Genomic DNA, 17,068 nt, shown 5'->3' with positions numbered 1-17,068 from the left:
TGTTTGCCTGTTTGCTGTTATGGGTTGTTGCCTATTGATTATTTCTCGATTGTCATGTTTTAATAATTGAATTTTAATTTTGCTAAAATAAATAGGTCTATTTTTAAAAAAAGTGTTATTATAAATAAAGTTTATTGTGTGTGATAAATCACATCCTCTGACTTATTTGTCTTCACCTACGCGCCATTTGGTAAATTGAGATAGGTCCCGGGGCCTTTTCCCCGGGTGGCGTTGTCAAATTTTTTTGTGTTGATGAAAAAGAAGTTCTGCCTTCCACCCCCCCCACACACACACGCTACAATGACACAAAAGACTATGCCTGTTTCAAAGAGTAATGTTCCACAACAAGAAGATATTGTGAAGTGGCCATACCTTCAAAATGTTAAGCTCCACGACATTGATGCTGAGGTTGAATTACTTATTGGCACAGATGCAGCCAAAGTGATGGAGCCATGGGAGCTGATCAACAGCCAGGATGAGGGGCCCTATGCTGTTCGGACCAGAGTTGGATGGGTCGTTAACGGTCAACTACATGGTGAAAACAAGAGTAAGATTGGCTGCTCTGTTGTCACTGCCAACAGGATTTCTGTGGAACACCTAGAACACATGCTGGTACAACAATACAATCATGATTTCAATGAAAAAACATCACAGGAGCAAATGGAAATGTCCAGAGAACATCAAGTTTATGAATATAATGGACAATACTGCAGTATTAAGTGATGGACATTACTGTATAGACTTACCTTTTAAAGAGCAAAATCCCATCCTGCCACAAAACCGCTGTGTGGCAGAACAGCGCCTCCAGAGTCTGAAGAAGAAGTTTGATAATAACAGCTTATTCAAACAAGATTACATCACATTTCTTGAGGACATGAACTGCAATGGATATGCTGAACTTGTGCCAAATGACCAGATGATGAACAGTAAGGGAAGGGTATGGTATATTCCCCATCATGGTGTTTACCATCCCACGAAAAACAAGCTGAGAGTTGTTTTTGATTGTCCTGCAACATACAAGGGCACCTCCCTCAACTGCCAGCTCTCACAAGGACCAGACCTGACCAACTCTGTTGTGGGAGTTCTTCTTCACTTCAGACAAGGCCTATTGCAGTCATGGCAGACATACAAGCTATGTTTCACCAGGTCCATGTTCCAGAATATCACAGGAACTTTCTACGCTTCCTCTGGTTCTGAAGGTGACACACAGACTCCAAAAGAATATCATATGAAAGTACATCTGTTTGGAGCTGTTTCTTCACCAAGCTGGCAAACTATGCTTTAAGGAGAACAGCAGAAGACAATGCTCTACAGTTTCCAGCTGAAGTCATCAGTACTATCATGCACAATTTTTGTGGATGACTGCCTTAAATCTCTCCCCACTGAAGAGGATGCAATAAAAATGGTCAAGGATTTGACAGCCCTCTGCAGTAAAGGTGGCTTTCAACTTTCACGTGGCTCAGTAACAGCCGTGCAGTGCTGCATACTATTCCAACATATAAAAAAGCAAAGGAAATACTGGAGATGGATTTGGATGGAGATGAGCTTCCAATGGAGAGAGCATTAGGACTTCAGTGGTGCACTGAAAATGACACGTTCAAGTTCAAAACATCTCTACATGAACGGCCACATACGAAAAGAGGAATACTGTCAGTAGTGAGCTCACTGTATGATCCTCTAGGATTTCTTGCCCCATTCACAATCACTGCCAAGCTGCTACTTCAGGAGCTCTGTAGAAAAAGTCTGGGCTGGGATGATGATGGTGGTGATGTTCACCCAAAACTCCAAACAATGGTCTGGCTGGCTGGAAGACCTGAAGAGAATGACAGAGTTTAAAGTGGATCGGTGTGTTAAGCCCAAAACCTTCTGTCTTGCTGCAGCACAGCTTCACTTCTCTGATGCCAGCCAAGTGGGATACGGCATCATTTTTGTTGCAGCCAGCAGAGCTAAAAGAAAGTCTGAGTGCTTTAAACCAGGACAAAATCCAAAGAACTTTGGCTCAAGATGGCATAAACTGGCATTTTAACACGCCTGCAGCCTCACATCAAGGAGGTGTTTGGGAGCGCTTGATTCGTTCAGTGACAAGTGTTCTCACCTCAATCCTTAAGCAGCAGGTTGTGGATGATGAAACACTGCAGACCATCTTTGGCGAAGCTGAAGCCATCTTAAATGACAGACCGATCACCACAGTCTCTGATGATCCAGATGATTTGGAAGCCATCACACCAAACCACATCTTGACCTTAAAGGGCAAACCTGTCATACCACCTGGATTGTTTGAAAAAAGGATTTGTACCTGAGGAAAATGGAGACAAGTAAAATACATGGCTGAATTATTCTGCAAAAGATGAATTTCTGAATACTTGCCACTTATGCAGGAAAGACAAAGGTGGATGAGTAAGAAGAAACCTAAGTCCAGGAGATGTTGTCCTGGTTGCAGATGCCACTGCGCCCAGAGGATGCTGGCAGATGGGCAGAATTCTGTCTGTAAACACTGATGCCAGAGGCCTGGTTCGCTCTGTGCAACTGAAGACCAAAACCAGTGTGTTGGAGAGACCAGTGACCAAGCTTTGCCTGCTGCTGGAGGCAGCTGTGGACTAAAACCTCTATCTGCACTACCTCTTATTCCTCTATCTACCCTCTGTCTTTGTTCTTGTTTTTTCAGGTCCAGAAAGAAGATGAAGAAACACTCATCGCAGATATTGTTAGAATAGCTCCATTTAGTTTATGAGTGTAATTGTGACTAAGTGCACAATTAGGGGCCGGAGTGTAGGAGCTATTTGTCGGTTTAGTTTTTTGTTTAAAGTTCATTTACCTTTTTTGTTTACTAACTTAGTATTGTTTTGCTAATTGTTTAACTTTTGTTTATTTTTTGTTTGTTTAATATTTAGAATATATGTTTTTTTCATTTTTATGGTTATTGTTACCTCCGCCAAGGAGGTTATGTTTTTGCCAGGGTTTGTTTGTTTGTTTGTTTGTCTGTCTGTGTCTGTCCCTTATGTGCAACATAACTCAAAAAGTTATGGACAGATTTTGATGAAATTTTCAGGGTTTGTTGGAAATGGGATAAGGAAGAAATGATTAACTTTTGGGGGTGATCGGGGGTGGGGGGGCCCACTGATCAGCCTTGGCGGAGGTCTGCGCTCTCCAAGTGCTTCTAGTTTGAGTTATGTTACAGTCTTAAGTTCAGTCACCTTTAAGTTGATTTAATTTTGATGACAAATAGCCGCTACACTGTCAATCAAACTTTAGCGCTGGTTTGCTGTCTGACACTGGAGAGGGGCGGGAGAGGAGCAGGATGAACCAGATGTCAGACAGGAAGTGGGTTTAGCCCCACAACGATGTGGGCGGAGTTTAGTCAGGAGTTATTTTCACCAACAATGAGACACCAACTTCTGTTTGACTAATGTGAAAGACAAGTGTGTGTGTGTGTGTGTGTGTGTGTGTGTGTGTGTGTGTGTGTGTGTGTGTGTGATCTGTGGGCAGCTGGCAGTCGGTAAAAGATACAATGTGGAGTGGAATTTCACCAAAGTTCACAGCAACTTTTCTGGAGATTCTCCGGTGGGAATCAGCCACTGTAAAGAGAAGGTAAAAGAGCTGAAACTAAAGTCCAAAAACAACTGTCCATGTTCACTAAACTGACCAAGACCAGCGTTTCAACAGAGGCATCATTAAAGTGGTTCACATCCTGGACAAGCGCAAACATATGTGCGCATGCGCTCATACAGCTGCAGTCGGACCTGAACAGGTGCCTCTGGGTTGTACTCCAGTGGGATGACTCAGTAGAAGTGACAGGGGGGTGCTGGGTTTATGTACACAAAGTTCTGTTTTTAATTGATACGTTTTGACAGCGTATGTGAACTTACTCCATTTTTCTTGTTTAAAGCAGCGTTTGTTTTTTAGCACCGCTGTTTTACATTCACATACTCCCAAACTGAATCAACTTAAAATAGGGGAGGGCAAGTTAAGGCGTTATTACCACATTAACGCAATCATTAAATAACACCGACAATATTTTAAATCTCACATTAATGCCGTTTTATTCTAACTCCTATTCTTCTGCCCCTGCTTGTGTGTGTAGCGATTAGCTCGGCAGATAAACAACAGGTTTCCAAGAAAAGCCAGACGCCCAAAACTTCTCTCCAAATCTTTTACTTGAGACTCACTGTAAAACTGCAACATACATAAAAAATGTCTCAGCTGTGTTCATTGCCTTGTACATTTACATGGCATTATACATTAAATTGAATGAAAAAAGACCGCTAGCTCGATGCTAGCTTAAATGGGAAAATCCACAGACACGCTAACGATTAGCATTTACAGATTAATTTAAGATTACAACGTCTTTTTATCCAGCAACAAAAGTTCACATCAGAGATATTTTATACTATTCATTCTTACAACAACTGAACATAAAATACTCACAGGTAAACGTTTTTCGGGCCATCCAAAGAGAGTGCAAGAAACGTGGGTTAGTTTCTTCTTCTTCTGTCTGAACTGGCTACGGGAACACCGCAAGGACAAAACATACGTTAGTGCAATTTATTCCGACCACTAGAGGACCCCCTTTGTTTGCTTTTAACAACTGAACATCTCATATTATTCAGCTTATTAGTATTAGTACTTATAGTGGGCTTTAGACCAGTGACGTGCAGTGGGGTTCATGGCTGGGGAGGCACTGACTCTTTCAGAGCCAGATCTACAAATATATGGTGGCCTGAGAAACTGGAATAGAGAGAGTGAGCAAACGGAATGGCCTGGGTATATGGGCTCTGCATCAAGTCAGCATAGTAGACTGGCAGGAACTCAACAGGAAACCCTCAAAAGAGCCATTTCAAACTAAAAATAAAAAAAGTTTATGGTCTTACCTATTTGTACATGAAATGTAATCCTCCATTTTTGATGAGGTGAATTAAAGTGTATAAAAAAGAACGAAGAAGATTAGAAGCGCATGAATCTGTGGACTCACAGGCGCCATATATCATGAGGCAGGGGTACTGTTTGCCTTCCCTAGTAACTTTTCCACTGCGGTTTTATGATTAATCTGCGAGCCTAAACACATTACAGAAATACATGCCATACGTTATGCAGATTATGGAAGTACAGAGCATATAATCAGAGTGTTTGAAAGCATTTTAACTGCGATATACAGAGGGACAGCGGCACAATATTTTCATCAGGTACCAGCAGAGTTCATGAGGGGAGTAGACAGTTCTCCAGGAGGCAAAGCACAGCACTGCCTCTCCTCCCTGTATTTGAATGAAGCATGCGGAAATTCTGCTATTCTAATTGAAAAAAAAAAAAAAAAATAATAATAATAATATAATAATAACAATATTGGATTCGAACAGAAAAGGAGTTTATAGGACATACCAGCTGACCACTATCAACATTTATTATATTTTATAGTCAAGTTTTTTTTTTTTTTCAAGATTGAAAGGGAGGCTCTGCCTCCCCTGCCTCCTCTGACTGCACGTCACTGCTTTAGACTCATGTCAGTCACTCACAACCAGAAATAAACTGGTGGGGAAATAAACATGGAGAAAAGTATTGGTCTTTTACATGGACATTTTCATTTTAAATGTCTTCAGATGGTGGGGTTGAGAAGGACAAAGTTGTTTGTAAGCACTGCAATGTGGAATTATTTATTTATTTTTATCACTGGAGTACTTTGAGTCTGAAATATCACTTAAAGGCAATATACACTGTTGATGCCAGCAAACAGCCCCCCCCCCTCCATAACTATGCGATCAGTCGTGATTAATGCAGAATCCAGTGATTAATTGTAATTAAAAATTTTAATCGCTGCCCAGCACTACTAAAAACATATACATGATGATAATCTGAGGGTCCAAAATGACATGACAGACTCTGGTGAAAGTGAAAGAGGGATGAGGGTTTTTAAATTTCTGGTTAAATAATGTTTTGGACCAAAACATAAGAGAAAAGGAATCCTCATGGTGCACTGCACTTCTGCATTTGACAGCAAAACATCTACTGGCTTTGACCGTAATTGTAAAATAACTCGCCTTTTTATGAGTTGGAATGACACTGTATCTGTTAATAGTTATAGCTTTGAACGAGTATATGTTTTGTCATGGCAGCAATTACCACACTGCAGGATTGTGTAAAAATTGTACTTTGTGAAGTGTTAGATTGAACTGTTGAAAGTTACCTTTAAAATACTAAAATAATATGTAATCATTCCTATGAAAAGCAGTACCAGTCTAAAGTGTGGGTACCCTTTCCCATTCAATACTTCATATATTAATAAGTCAAATGTAATGTAATGTAATAAAAAACAAACAAACTTGTAATTGTTTTCCAAGTACATTCGGAAGCACTGATATTTTCACCTCTGCCATGAGGGTATGTTAATAAAGGTACTGTTTAAAAATCTGTTATTTTGTGTTTCATTTCATGATTTGTTGAAGCCCTCAATTAACAACATTTTATTGAGTAAAAAGTAGACATATTAAGAATGGAATATAATCACATTTTAAAGAGGTAAAAACAGTAAATACTTTGTTAATTTTATTTTAAATAATTCTTGAAATAAGTAAATAAAGTTCGGTAAATAAACTGAAAAACATTATTATTTACTGGGGTTTTGTGACATGCGGAGGTGTTCTTAAGTGAAATTTACTAGGAAGGATCTTTTGTTAAAGGACTACATATGTAGTAAAATTTATTTGAATATGTTTGATTTAGTAATGGTTACTAGTAAGTAATCTTTACTTAGAAATTTCCAAAGTAAAATTTACTTAGGATTTCGATGTGGAAAATTTGCCTAGGTTTTTTAAGTAAGTAAATGGCACTCCATTTTTTTTTTTTTTTTTTTTTTTTTTCAGTGTAGATTTTTGGTACCATTGTGGCAATTTATTATTGGGCTCAGATTGGAGCTGGAAAAAAACTTGATATTCAAGGTGGGTAAAAGAGACACTATTGGAAAAAATGTTTGGAAGCCTCTGAATACCTGTGGAATTAACTGTGATATGGAAATAAGTCTGTTTAAGGAAAAAGAGTGGAAACACCAACATAAATCTTCACTGCCTCTTTCCTGTAGGTTCTTGTTGGAGAAGAAAAGTCCATCCACATGAAGGTCTACTGGACACTGCCCTGCTGTGGAGGAGCAGTGCTGGTTGATGAACAGGAGAACCAGACCAAAACTGAACCCATCCAACCTTTCTAATGTGACCACAGGAAACTCACCAGCACCTCTGGCTTTGAATACACTCTGTTTTGCTTCTTTCACATCAATAAAAGAATCATTCTTTCAGATCAGCATGTTAATTATACTACCAGACAGTATAGAAAGGACGGAAAAGTTCAACATAATGCAAAACTACAAAAAAAACAAAACATCAAATTTACTATTTAACATATCTACTGCATGCTTTTAAAATATATTAAATATATGATATCTTTGAGCTGCTCATTTTGCCAATGCTTATTTGTCATTGATGGATTTTTCACAGATATTTCATGGTTCAGTTTCTTGAATTTCAGTGAAACATCTGCTAAAGTTTTAACAAACTAAAAAGAAATCATCTCCTGTGTAGGAGCTATTTGTCGGTTTAGTTTTCTGATTAAAGTTAATTTACCTTTTTTGTTTACTAACTTAGTATTTTTTTGTGTATTGTTTATTTTTTGTTTATTTTTGTTAGTTTAATATTTAGACTATATTTTTTGCTTTTTAAGGTTATTGTTTTCATCCTTTGGTATTTTGCACCTTTTTGTTTAGTGTTTTCTTATTGGTTTAGACCGTGGGCACGTGGGTATAAATAGGGAGCACAAAGTTAGACCAGCATGCACCTGGGTGGGCCTATCGTTCTTTATGAGATAGTCAGACAGGATGAGAAGGAAAGACAGCACAGAAGACCTTAGTTGTTGTTTTTCCTGCAAAATCTTGAAAATAAACCACTTGAACTACATCTATGATATGGACATTGTATTTTTGACTGCGTAAACCACAAACCCATGGTGCATCTAGTGGTTATTTGAGTTATGTTACAGTCTTAAGTTCAGTCACCTTTAAGTTGATTTAATTTTGATGACAAATAGCCGCTACATCCTGGAATAACTCAGTTAAGCCTTTCAGTTTGGGTGCTTCCACAAATGAGTCCAGTTTTCTGTTTTGTAAAAGCCTCAGTAGTGAAATAGAACAAAGTCCTATCACACATACCACATCATATATATGTTTTGGAGTTCTTGGACTATTTCTATTGTATAGAACTTTATACTGACTCTCTCTTCATCTACTTCTTAGTCAGACATTGGACTTTTCAAAGTTCCTTTTCAGACTACAGTTGTTCATCCTGTTTCTGTCTCACGATCTCCAAATGAACTAACCTTAATGATGTATTCCAACCTGTGAGGGCTTATACCACCCAACATTTTACACAGTGTCATGAAAAGACACAATTGTTGTTAAATATTGGAAGAGCTTTTCCAACTATTACAGTAGCATTAACTACTTCCTTACTCACCAGTTTACACTTGAACACTAAAGGTACAGTTTCTAAATCTAGTTTGTGGTAGACGCCTTAACAAACACTTAAACTCTGCTCTTTAACCCTCCAGGGTGATCAAAGCGTGAGAAAAGAAAAAAGGTTTTTGTTTGAGATTAATACACCATGAAAACCTGGAGATATGATTAATAGATAGACACCTTTATATGTTCATAGACACACCTGCTTTACTCTTTCAACTTCGAAAACAGATGAGAGACCATGATTAGGAATTTCTTTGTAATAAATAGTATAGAGTTTTTTCCAAATTGTATCCTACTATTTTTGTGTATTATTGGGTCCAATATGTTAAATAAGGTAAAGTGCAAAGGAATGATCATATCATCAAGGTGAAACAGTGCTGAAAAATATAACAAATGTGGTTAACATTTTTGATGTGTTATATAAAGGCAAACTCAAAAGTATGGAAAGAACCGCTAGGAGTTAAACACTGTCTTCCACTACGAACCACTAGATCAGTGAGGTCCAATCCACTCATGAAATGACATGCACAATTAAAGTAACCAAACAAAACACAGGAGAAAAAGATGAAGTTTAAGCAGTTTATTGGAATTAGTATCAAAACAGACCAAATCAAATCAGACCAAATCAATTCAAATCAGACCAATCAGATCAGATCAAATCAGACCAAATCAAATCAAATCAGACCAAATCAGATCAAATCTGACCAAATCAGATCAGATCAAATAGATCAAATCGACCGAATTAGACCAAATCAGACCAAATCAAACCAATTTGTTGTAAACTAGACTTTTGAGCTAATCTACAGAAACCCAACAGAATCCTCCAGGAGCAAAACTTAGTGTGATAGTGGCCAGGAAAAACTTCCTTCTAACAAGGAAGAAAAGCTGGAGCAGACCTAAACTCCTGGAGGATGGTCATCTGCCTTGACCAGCTGGGGTGAAAGAAAGAAAAAAGAAAGAAAGAAAGAAAGAAAGAATAAAGAAAGAAAGAAAGAAAGAAGAAAAAGAAAGAAAGAAAGAATGAAGCAAAGAGAAAGAATGAAAGAATAAAGAATGAATGAGAGAACAAAGAGAAAAAGAAGAGAGAAAGAAGGAGAAAAAGAAAGAAAAAACGAAAGAAGAAGAATGAGAGAACAAGGAAAGAAAGAAAGAACGAGAGAGAATGAAAGAATGAACGAGAAGAAAAGAACGAAAAGAGGAATGGAGAATGAAAGGAAAAAGAAACAGGAAGAAAGAAAGAAGAAGAAAGATGAGAGAGAGAGAGGTAGAAAGGGGGAGAGAGAGAGGAGAGGGAAAAGAGAGAGAGAGAGAAGGAGAGAGTGAAAAAGAGAGAGGAGAGGGAGAAAGAGAGAGAAGAGAGATGAGGAAAGGAGAGAGGGGAAATGAGAGAGTAAAAGGTAGGGGACCACTGCTCTGCTCCATTCAACTGAGGGCATGTAGACCGCTGGAGGTGAGGTAACCTCAGCGATGGATGACAGAGGCCGGGTCCAACCCCGCAGGGGCCAGGAAGAAAGACAAAGAAAGAAAGAAAGAAAGAAAGGACAGATGGAGTGAGAGAGAAGAGAGGGAGGGTGGCAGGGAAGAAAGAGAAAGAAAGAAAGAAAGAAAGAAAGAAAGGAAAAAGACGGAGGGCCCCCCCGGGGGGGGGGGGGGGGGTGCTGCTCCAGCCCGGGAACTCATGGCCTCCAGACAGTGGGAGGCGGAAGGCGGGGGGTTGCTGGGGTCTTCCAGACAGCCGGAGACAAGGGGGAGGGGGCCACCGGGGTCCTCGGGACAGCCAGAGGCGGAAGGTGGGGGGCCGCCCAGGGTCCTTGGGTAGCCACAGGCCAAAGGCGGGGGGCCGCCAGTGTCCTTGGCACAGCCAGAGGCGGAAGGAGGGGGTCTGCCGAGTTCCTCCGGACAGCCGAAGGCGGTAGGCGGGGGGCCGCCGGGGTCCTCGGGACAGCCAGAGGCGGAAGGCGGGGTTCTGCCGGGGTCCTCGGGACAAGCTGGAGGAGTGGGGCGGGGGGCTGCCGGGTTCCTCGGGACAGCCGGAGGAGGGGGGCGAGGGGCTGCCGGGGTCCTCCGAAAAGCCGGAGGCGGAAGGCAGGGGTCCGCTGGGGTCCTCCGGAGAGCTGAAGGCGGGGGGCGGGGGGCCGCCGGGGTCCTCCGGACAGCTGGAGGCAGAAGGCGGGGGTCCACCGGGGTCCTCGGGACAGCCGGAAGCGGAAGGCATGGGTCCGCCGTGGTCCTTGGGACAGCCGGAGGTGTGGGACGGGGGGCCGCCGGGGTCCTTGGGGCAGCCGGAGGTGTGGGACGGGGGGCCGCCGGGGTCCTCCAGTAAGCCGGAGGCGGAAGGCGGGGGTCCGTTGGGGTCCTCCGTACAGCCGCAGGTGGGGGGCGGGGAGCCGCCGGGGTCTTCTGGGAAGCTGGGGGCGAAAAGGGGGGGTCTGCCGGGGTCCTCTGGACAGCCAGAGGCAGAAGGCGGGGGTCCGCCGCTCTGCTTCGGAGATACTGTTGGTACTTCTTGCTGGAGCGCAGGCACCGTAGGAAAGACCGAATTGGTCTTGGGATGCGGCTCTGCGCTGGACAGCTGGAGGCAGGGGTCTCCTCAGGAATGGGTGACAATGCCTGGGGCCAACGAAGCAGGGGCCGGGTCCAACCTCGCAGGTCTGGAAAATACAGAAATCAAGTAAGCATTCAACCTTTTCAAACTTTTTCATGCAAATGATTCATTCTGATATTCAACTCCTGTCATTTGGATGTGCTTTGTTTCAGAACAGGGTGATGTGTTTGCTTTGAGCTGTTCAAAACACTCTCAATAATTCAGCTCATCCATATTTTTTTATCTGTACTGTTGTACGCTGCACAATTATAGGAAATGGCTTTTTGGAATAAAGAACGTATACACAAAATTTTTATGTGGAACAACAGAACTTTCAGAGGCACATCGCACTGAGCCACAAGTCCACAAATCCAGCAAGAGACAAACACCAGGAACTACATTTCCTTCAGGAAATGTGGGCGTCGACTTTTATCTAAAACTTGTCAGACTATTTAATGAATCTCTATTTTATCAGTTTTACTTTCTGTTGAGTATTATTTTGATAAATTCAGTGATTTTGGGTGATTTTTGCTTTGGGTTTCTCTCAGTTTCATGTAAAATTAATTATTCTTTGACATATACCTCAGATTTCATTCAATATCAGTCTTATTTTGAGTTTTATTACATAACATGACAAGGTGTACATCAGTTTTGCATCACTTTTACTCCTGCTTTAAGAGTTTTTTAAATAAATTGACTAATTAACTTCAGTTTTTCTTAATATCAGTCTTAGTTTTAGCTCAAACTTGTCCGATTATTTAATAAATCTCTGTTTTTGTTATCAGTTTTACTTTTCATCTGAGTACTATTTAGGTGAAGTGAGTAATTTTGTATGCAGGTTGATGGGTATTTTTAGTAATTAGAGTAGCACACCTATAGTTTTAAATGACCATATGCAGTAGTCACTAAAACTAAAACGTACTAAAAAGTTACTAAACTTACTAAAAAGTTAATAAAATTACCCATCAGACCTGCATTTGGTTATTTAAAAGTATAGATGTGCTACTCTAATTACTAAAACTACCCATCAGACCTGAATATGGTCATTTAAAACTATAGGTGTGCTACTCTCCATCCATCCATCCATTTCCTTCCGCTTATCCGGGCCCGGGTCGCGGGGGTAACAGTCTTACCAGGGATGCCCAGACTTCCCTCTCCCCAGACACCTCCTCCAGCTCTTCCGGGGGGACCCCGAGGCGTTCCCAGGCCAGCCGAGAGACATAGTCTCTCCAACGTGTCCTAAAACTACCCATCAGACCTGAATATGGTCATTTAAACTATAGGTGTGCTACTCTGATTACTTAAAATACCCATTAGACCTGCATATTGTTATTTAAAAGTATAGGTAGGCTACTCTGATGACTAAAACTACCCATCAGACCTGCATTTGGATATTTAAAAGTATAGGTGCGCTACTCTAAATACTAAAACTACCCATCAGACCTGCATTTGGTTATTTAAAAGTATAGATGTGCCACTCTGATTACTAAACTACCCATCAGACCTGAATATGGTCATTTAAAACTATAGGTGTGCTACTCTGATTACTTAAAATACCCATCAGACCCTCATTTGGTTATTTAAAACTATAGGTGTGCAACTCTGATTACTTAAAATACCCATCAGACCTGCATTTGGTTATTTAAAAGTATAGGTGTGCTACTCTGATTACTTAAAATATCCATCAGACCTGATTTTGGTCATTTAAAACTATCGGTGTGCTACTCTGATTACTTAAAATACCCATCAGACCTGCATTTGGTTATTTAAAAGTATAGGTGCGCTGCTCTGATTACTAAAACTATCTATCAGACCTGAATATGGTCATTTAAAACTATAGGTGTGCTACTCTGATTACTTAAACTACCCATCAGACCTGCATATTGTTATTTAAAAGTATAGGTGTGCTACTCTGATTACTAAAACTACCCATCAGACCTGCATTTGGTTATTTAAAAGTATAAATGTGCTACTCTGATTACTAAACTACCCATCAGACCTGAATATGGTCATTTAAAACTATAGGTGTGCTACTCTGATTACTTAACTACCATCAGACCTGCATATTGTTATTTAAAAGTATAGGTGTGCTACTCTGATTACTAAAACTACCCATCAGACCTGCATTTGGTTATTTAAAAGTATAAATGTGCTACTCTGATTACTAAAACTACCCATCAGACCTGAATATGGTCATTTAAAACTATAGGTGTGCTACTCTGATTACTAAAACTACCCATCAGACCTGAATATGGTCATTTAAAACTGTAGGTGTGCTACTCTGATTACTTAAAATACCCATAAGACCTGCATTTGGTTATTTAAAAGTATAGGTGCGCTACTCTGATTACTAAAACTACCCATCAGACCTGCATTTGGTTATTTAAAAGTATAGGTGCACTACTCTGATTACTAAAACTACCCATCAGACCCTCATTTGGTTATTTAAAAGTATAGGTGCGCTACTCTGATTACTAAAACTACCCATCAGACCTGCATTTGGTTATTTAAAAGTATAGGTGTGCTACTCTGATCTTCAAATTTACTGATTAAGTAGAGTAAACAAACAGATATTAGCATCTTTTCTGCGTACGGGTTTGGTAATCTGACACAGTATGACACACGTTTACATTAATTTTTCATGTTTTAATCCTGCTCTAAGTGTTATGTAGATGAAATGACTAGTATAAAATGACCTTTTTTTCTTACCTTAGCCATGGCGGCAAACTTCCTCCGGTCGGTCCGGGTCCGGGTCCGGGTCCTGGTTCTTCTACGGTGTCCGGTCCTTATCCTGGTCCTGATCCTGGTCTTGAAGTTTTGCGTCTCTGGCTCCTTCTTTCTGTGGTTTTTAAAGTTTTTCGTGTGTTAGCTTAGCGCACTATACTCCTACACTGCTACTACTAGGGCTAGCTGACATGGAAAAGGGAAGAATAATAACCGTCCACTTTACATGTTCTGTCCGGTAACCTGGCAACGGTGATGCACGCGCATGTTTCAAGTGCTGGTTTTGTGTGTGCATGCGTGTCTTGGGGGGGGGGCGGACAGGCAACGGTGATGTAAGCGCATTTTTCAATTGCTGATTGTTGTGTGTTGGGTCGGGTGGTTTCCGTCCTACTTATAATACTATGAGGGTAAGGGTCGGTGTGGACCTCATGCAGGGGTCACTGTAAACGGTGTTCTTTTGTTGGAAATTCCAAGAATAAGTCCGGATTCTTTTAGGTCTCATTTTTATACATTATTGTTGACTTGCTCTGATCACTAACAACATATAACTCATATAACTCTGAGGTTTCACACCCCCAAGTGGGGAAATGGACCCAGAACATTCCAATGCACTCACTTTTATAATCCTTCGTAAACTGATCTTCAAACTACTAATAAATACTAATACTGACTAACCTGTTATTCAATCCAAGAATTCAACCACCCAAATTAAAATATTTTAGTTCCCCCTTTCGACATGATTTTATCATGTCAATAACTCGATGAAATGTCTGTTTTTGTTATCCCCCTTTTATGGCTATCATCAATATAACCATAAATTACCTCTATTTATGCCATATGTGTAAGCTGAAATAATTCATAACATATGAAACAGCAATTCTTCATAACAGATAAATGGAATTTTTGAACAATTGTTATACATTTAAAAATATCACATCATAATATGAGCATATCATTCTTGATCAAGAGTCTATTTTTTCCATTACACTAAAAATTTCAAACCTTTATCTATTATACTAAAATTCAAAACCATCTATACTGGTTCACATTTCAGCAATCAACCACATAAATCCTATAATCTCATGTCTATACGTGTATATATAACTATGTATGAATATATCTTAGCTTTTAGCAGAATATATGCATCTATAGAGAGGTGTAAAGTAAAAAGAAAAGAAAAAACAACACAAAACAATAGTCTTTATCAGTTGATGTCAGCCCTTGGATCTCCTGCTGTGATGATTGATGCATCTCTCAGTCCACACATCCCAGGGTGTCTGAATGGATGCCATGGCTGAGGTCTGTCCATGATCAGGTTTTCATAGGGACCTTTTACTGATTACCTATATGAGTGATTTATCCTCTATAGTGACTGGGATCTGGTGCTTTCTTCACTGGGTTTCAGATGACCCCCCTAATTGTTATCTATCTAAAGGGATCCCCTTTGTAGCCCAGAACTTCCCCACAGTCGCCAGGTGGACAAATCACCCAATTGTCACTGTGACTCTCACAGTGTGAGATGTAAACCCAGGTCGTCCTTTCTGTAATTTTCAACAATCTGAAATGGACCCTTCTGCTCCAAACTGGTCCAGCTGTTCTCCTTCTCCCTTTAATGAGGACCCACAGTCCTGGTTTTACCACTGGGTCTGATTTCACCAGGTCTCCTGAAACAAAATTAACAAAAGAGACTTCTCTACTGGTTAGTACTTTATTCATATATTCTGCTAAAGTCAATCGTCTCCTTCTCCACTCCCCTGTTTCTTATTCATTATAATATCACTCCCTCATCCCTACGGATCATGGATGAAAAATACAATAATTTTCACTAATTGTTTATTTTTTGTTAAATATTTAGAATATATTTTTTGATTTTTATGGTTATTGTTTTCATTCTTGGTATTTAGTCTCGTTTTGTTTTGTGTTTTCTTATTGGTTTAGACCGTGGGTACCTGGGCATAAATAGGGAGCACAAAGATAGACCAGCATGCACCTGGGTGGGCCTATGTTTTTTTACCAGTCACAGACAGACATAGTCGCTCTGAAAATCAGACAGGATGAGCAGGAGACACATCGTAAAAGGCCTTAGTTGTTGAAGATCATTCAGTTCTGTCTATTGTCGCTGTGCAAGTCAGGAGCCAAAGAACAAATGCATCTGTGCACACATATGCCTTTTTAGACCCAGGCAGCACGGGCACATTTTGCACAGAAAGCCTGTCAAGAAAATTAAATGTCGAAGGAAAGAAAGCAAATATTTTGCTAAGAACTATGGGACACAAAAACATTGTGAACACAAATATAATTTCTGGTCTTGAAGTGCTGCTCTTGATAAAAATGACTTTATTGAGCTTCCAGATGTCATGATGTGGCATGTCGGTGCGCACCTGCTTGGTGATTAGTGAGTGGCACCGACAGAGCCTATAAGGCATAGTGGGTAGTCCACGCAGCCACTCAGTCTCAGGTGGGTTTCAGAGGAGCAGCGTGTACAGACCAGTGGTTGTTGGGGCTTTATTGCTCCTTTGCTCTGTACCTGATCTCCAGCCAGAGCTGTTCCAGTAACTACCGTGTGGCTACCACGCACCTCCTCCTTTGTTTGCTCTCCGGCCGGTGTGCGTGCGGCCGGCTTTGGGTCGCCGTGATTCCCTCTCCGGTAGGTCGCCTCGTTGTTAAGTTGATTTGAGCTGCATACCAGCGCTTACACCAAATTATTTCCGGGTCCTAGGCTGTTGCTGGGATTTTAGCCGTGGTTTCCCCGTGGCGTCCCCCCTCTTCCTGCAGTCCGCACGTGCATGTGTTTTGCCAACAGGTAAGGCGCACACACCCGACCCTGTATGGTTTCTGGTGTGGCTGATGATTAAAACCTTCATCTCCATCCAGGACCTGCAGCGTTGGCCTGGCTTATACCCGCTGCCTTTGTTTGGGAAGTGCCGTTGTTTTGCCCGTCTGTGAGTCTACGGGGGTCCCTACACTGCATACCATCCTTTGGACCCCAGTTGTTACAACCGTGCGTCAGGTGCGCGCGCACGCCGTTGCACTACAGCCGGCGTGCGCATGTGAAAACGACATCAGAGGTTAATTAATTCCTTCTGCCCTTTTTTTTTTCTTTTTCTTTTTTTTATAGTTGGATTTATTTGCATGTAGGGTGAGTGAACTCGCATGCGTGTGTTATTTGTTGCTTAATTGCTTTGTGTGATGTTACTGTCGTTGCTTTGCATGTTTCCTTATTTGCTTAGTTTTTCATATTTGCTGTGATTTACTTGCTTGCATTG

General features: G+C 40.8%; 2 protein-coding genes across 2 annotated transcripts in view; both read right to left on the bottom strand.

The window, feature by feature from the left end:
- Window positions 1-187, bottom strand: part of LOC115417614 (proline-rich protein 2-like) — a 6,375-nt gene extending 6,188 nt beyond the window's left edge. Inside the window, exon 1 of the mRNA XM_030131626.1 lies at window positions 181-187. Coding sequence (XP_029987486.1) covers window positions 181-187 — 7 coding nt within the window. The remainder of the gene's footprint in view (window positions 1-180) is intronic.
- Window positions 188-10,170: 9,983 nt separating this feature from the next.
- On the bottom strand, window positions 10,171-13,796 carry LOC115417612 (proline-rich protein HaeIII subfamily 1-like). The gene is made up of 3 exons (XM_030131625.1): window positions 13,788-13,796; window positions 10,465-11,066; window positions 10,171-10,345 (listed from the first exon to the last, which is right to left on the bottom strand). Exons 1-3 carry the CDS (start codon window positions 13,794-13,796, stop codon window positions 10,171-10,173), a joined length of 786 nt encoding a protein of 261 aa, XP_029987485.1.
- Window positions 13,797-17,068: the final 3,272 nt, after the last annotated feature.

The sequence above is a fragment of the Sphaeramia orbicularis genome, chromosome 4 (genome assembly GCF_902148855.1).
Source record: "Sphaeramia orbicularis chromosome 4, fSphaOr1.1, whole genome shotgun sequence".
NCBI classification, from domain to species: Eukaryota; Metazoa; Chordata; class Actinopteri; order Kurtiformes; family Apogonidae; genus Sphaeramia; species Sphaeramia orbicularis.
Note: the sequence above shows the minus strand (reverse complement) of the source record. Positions and strands in the feature narration are given on the sequence as shown.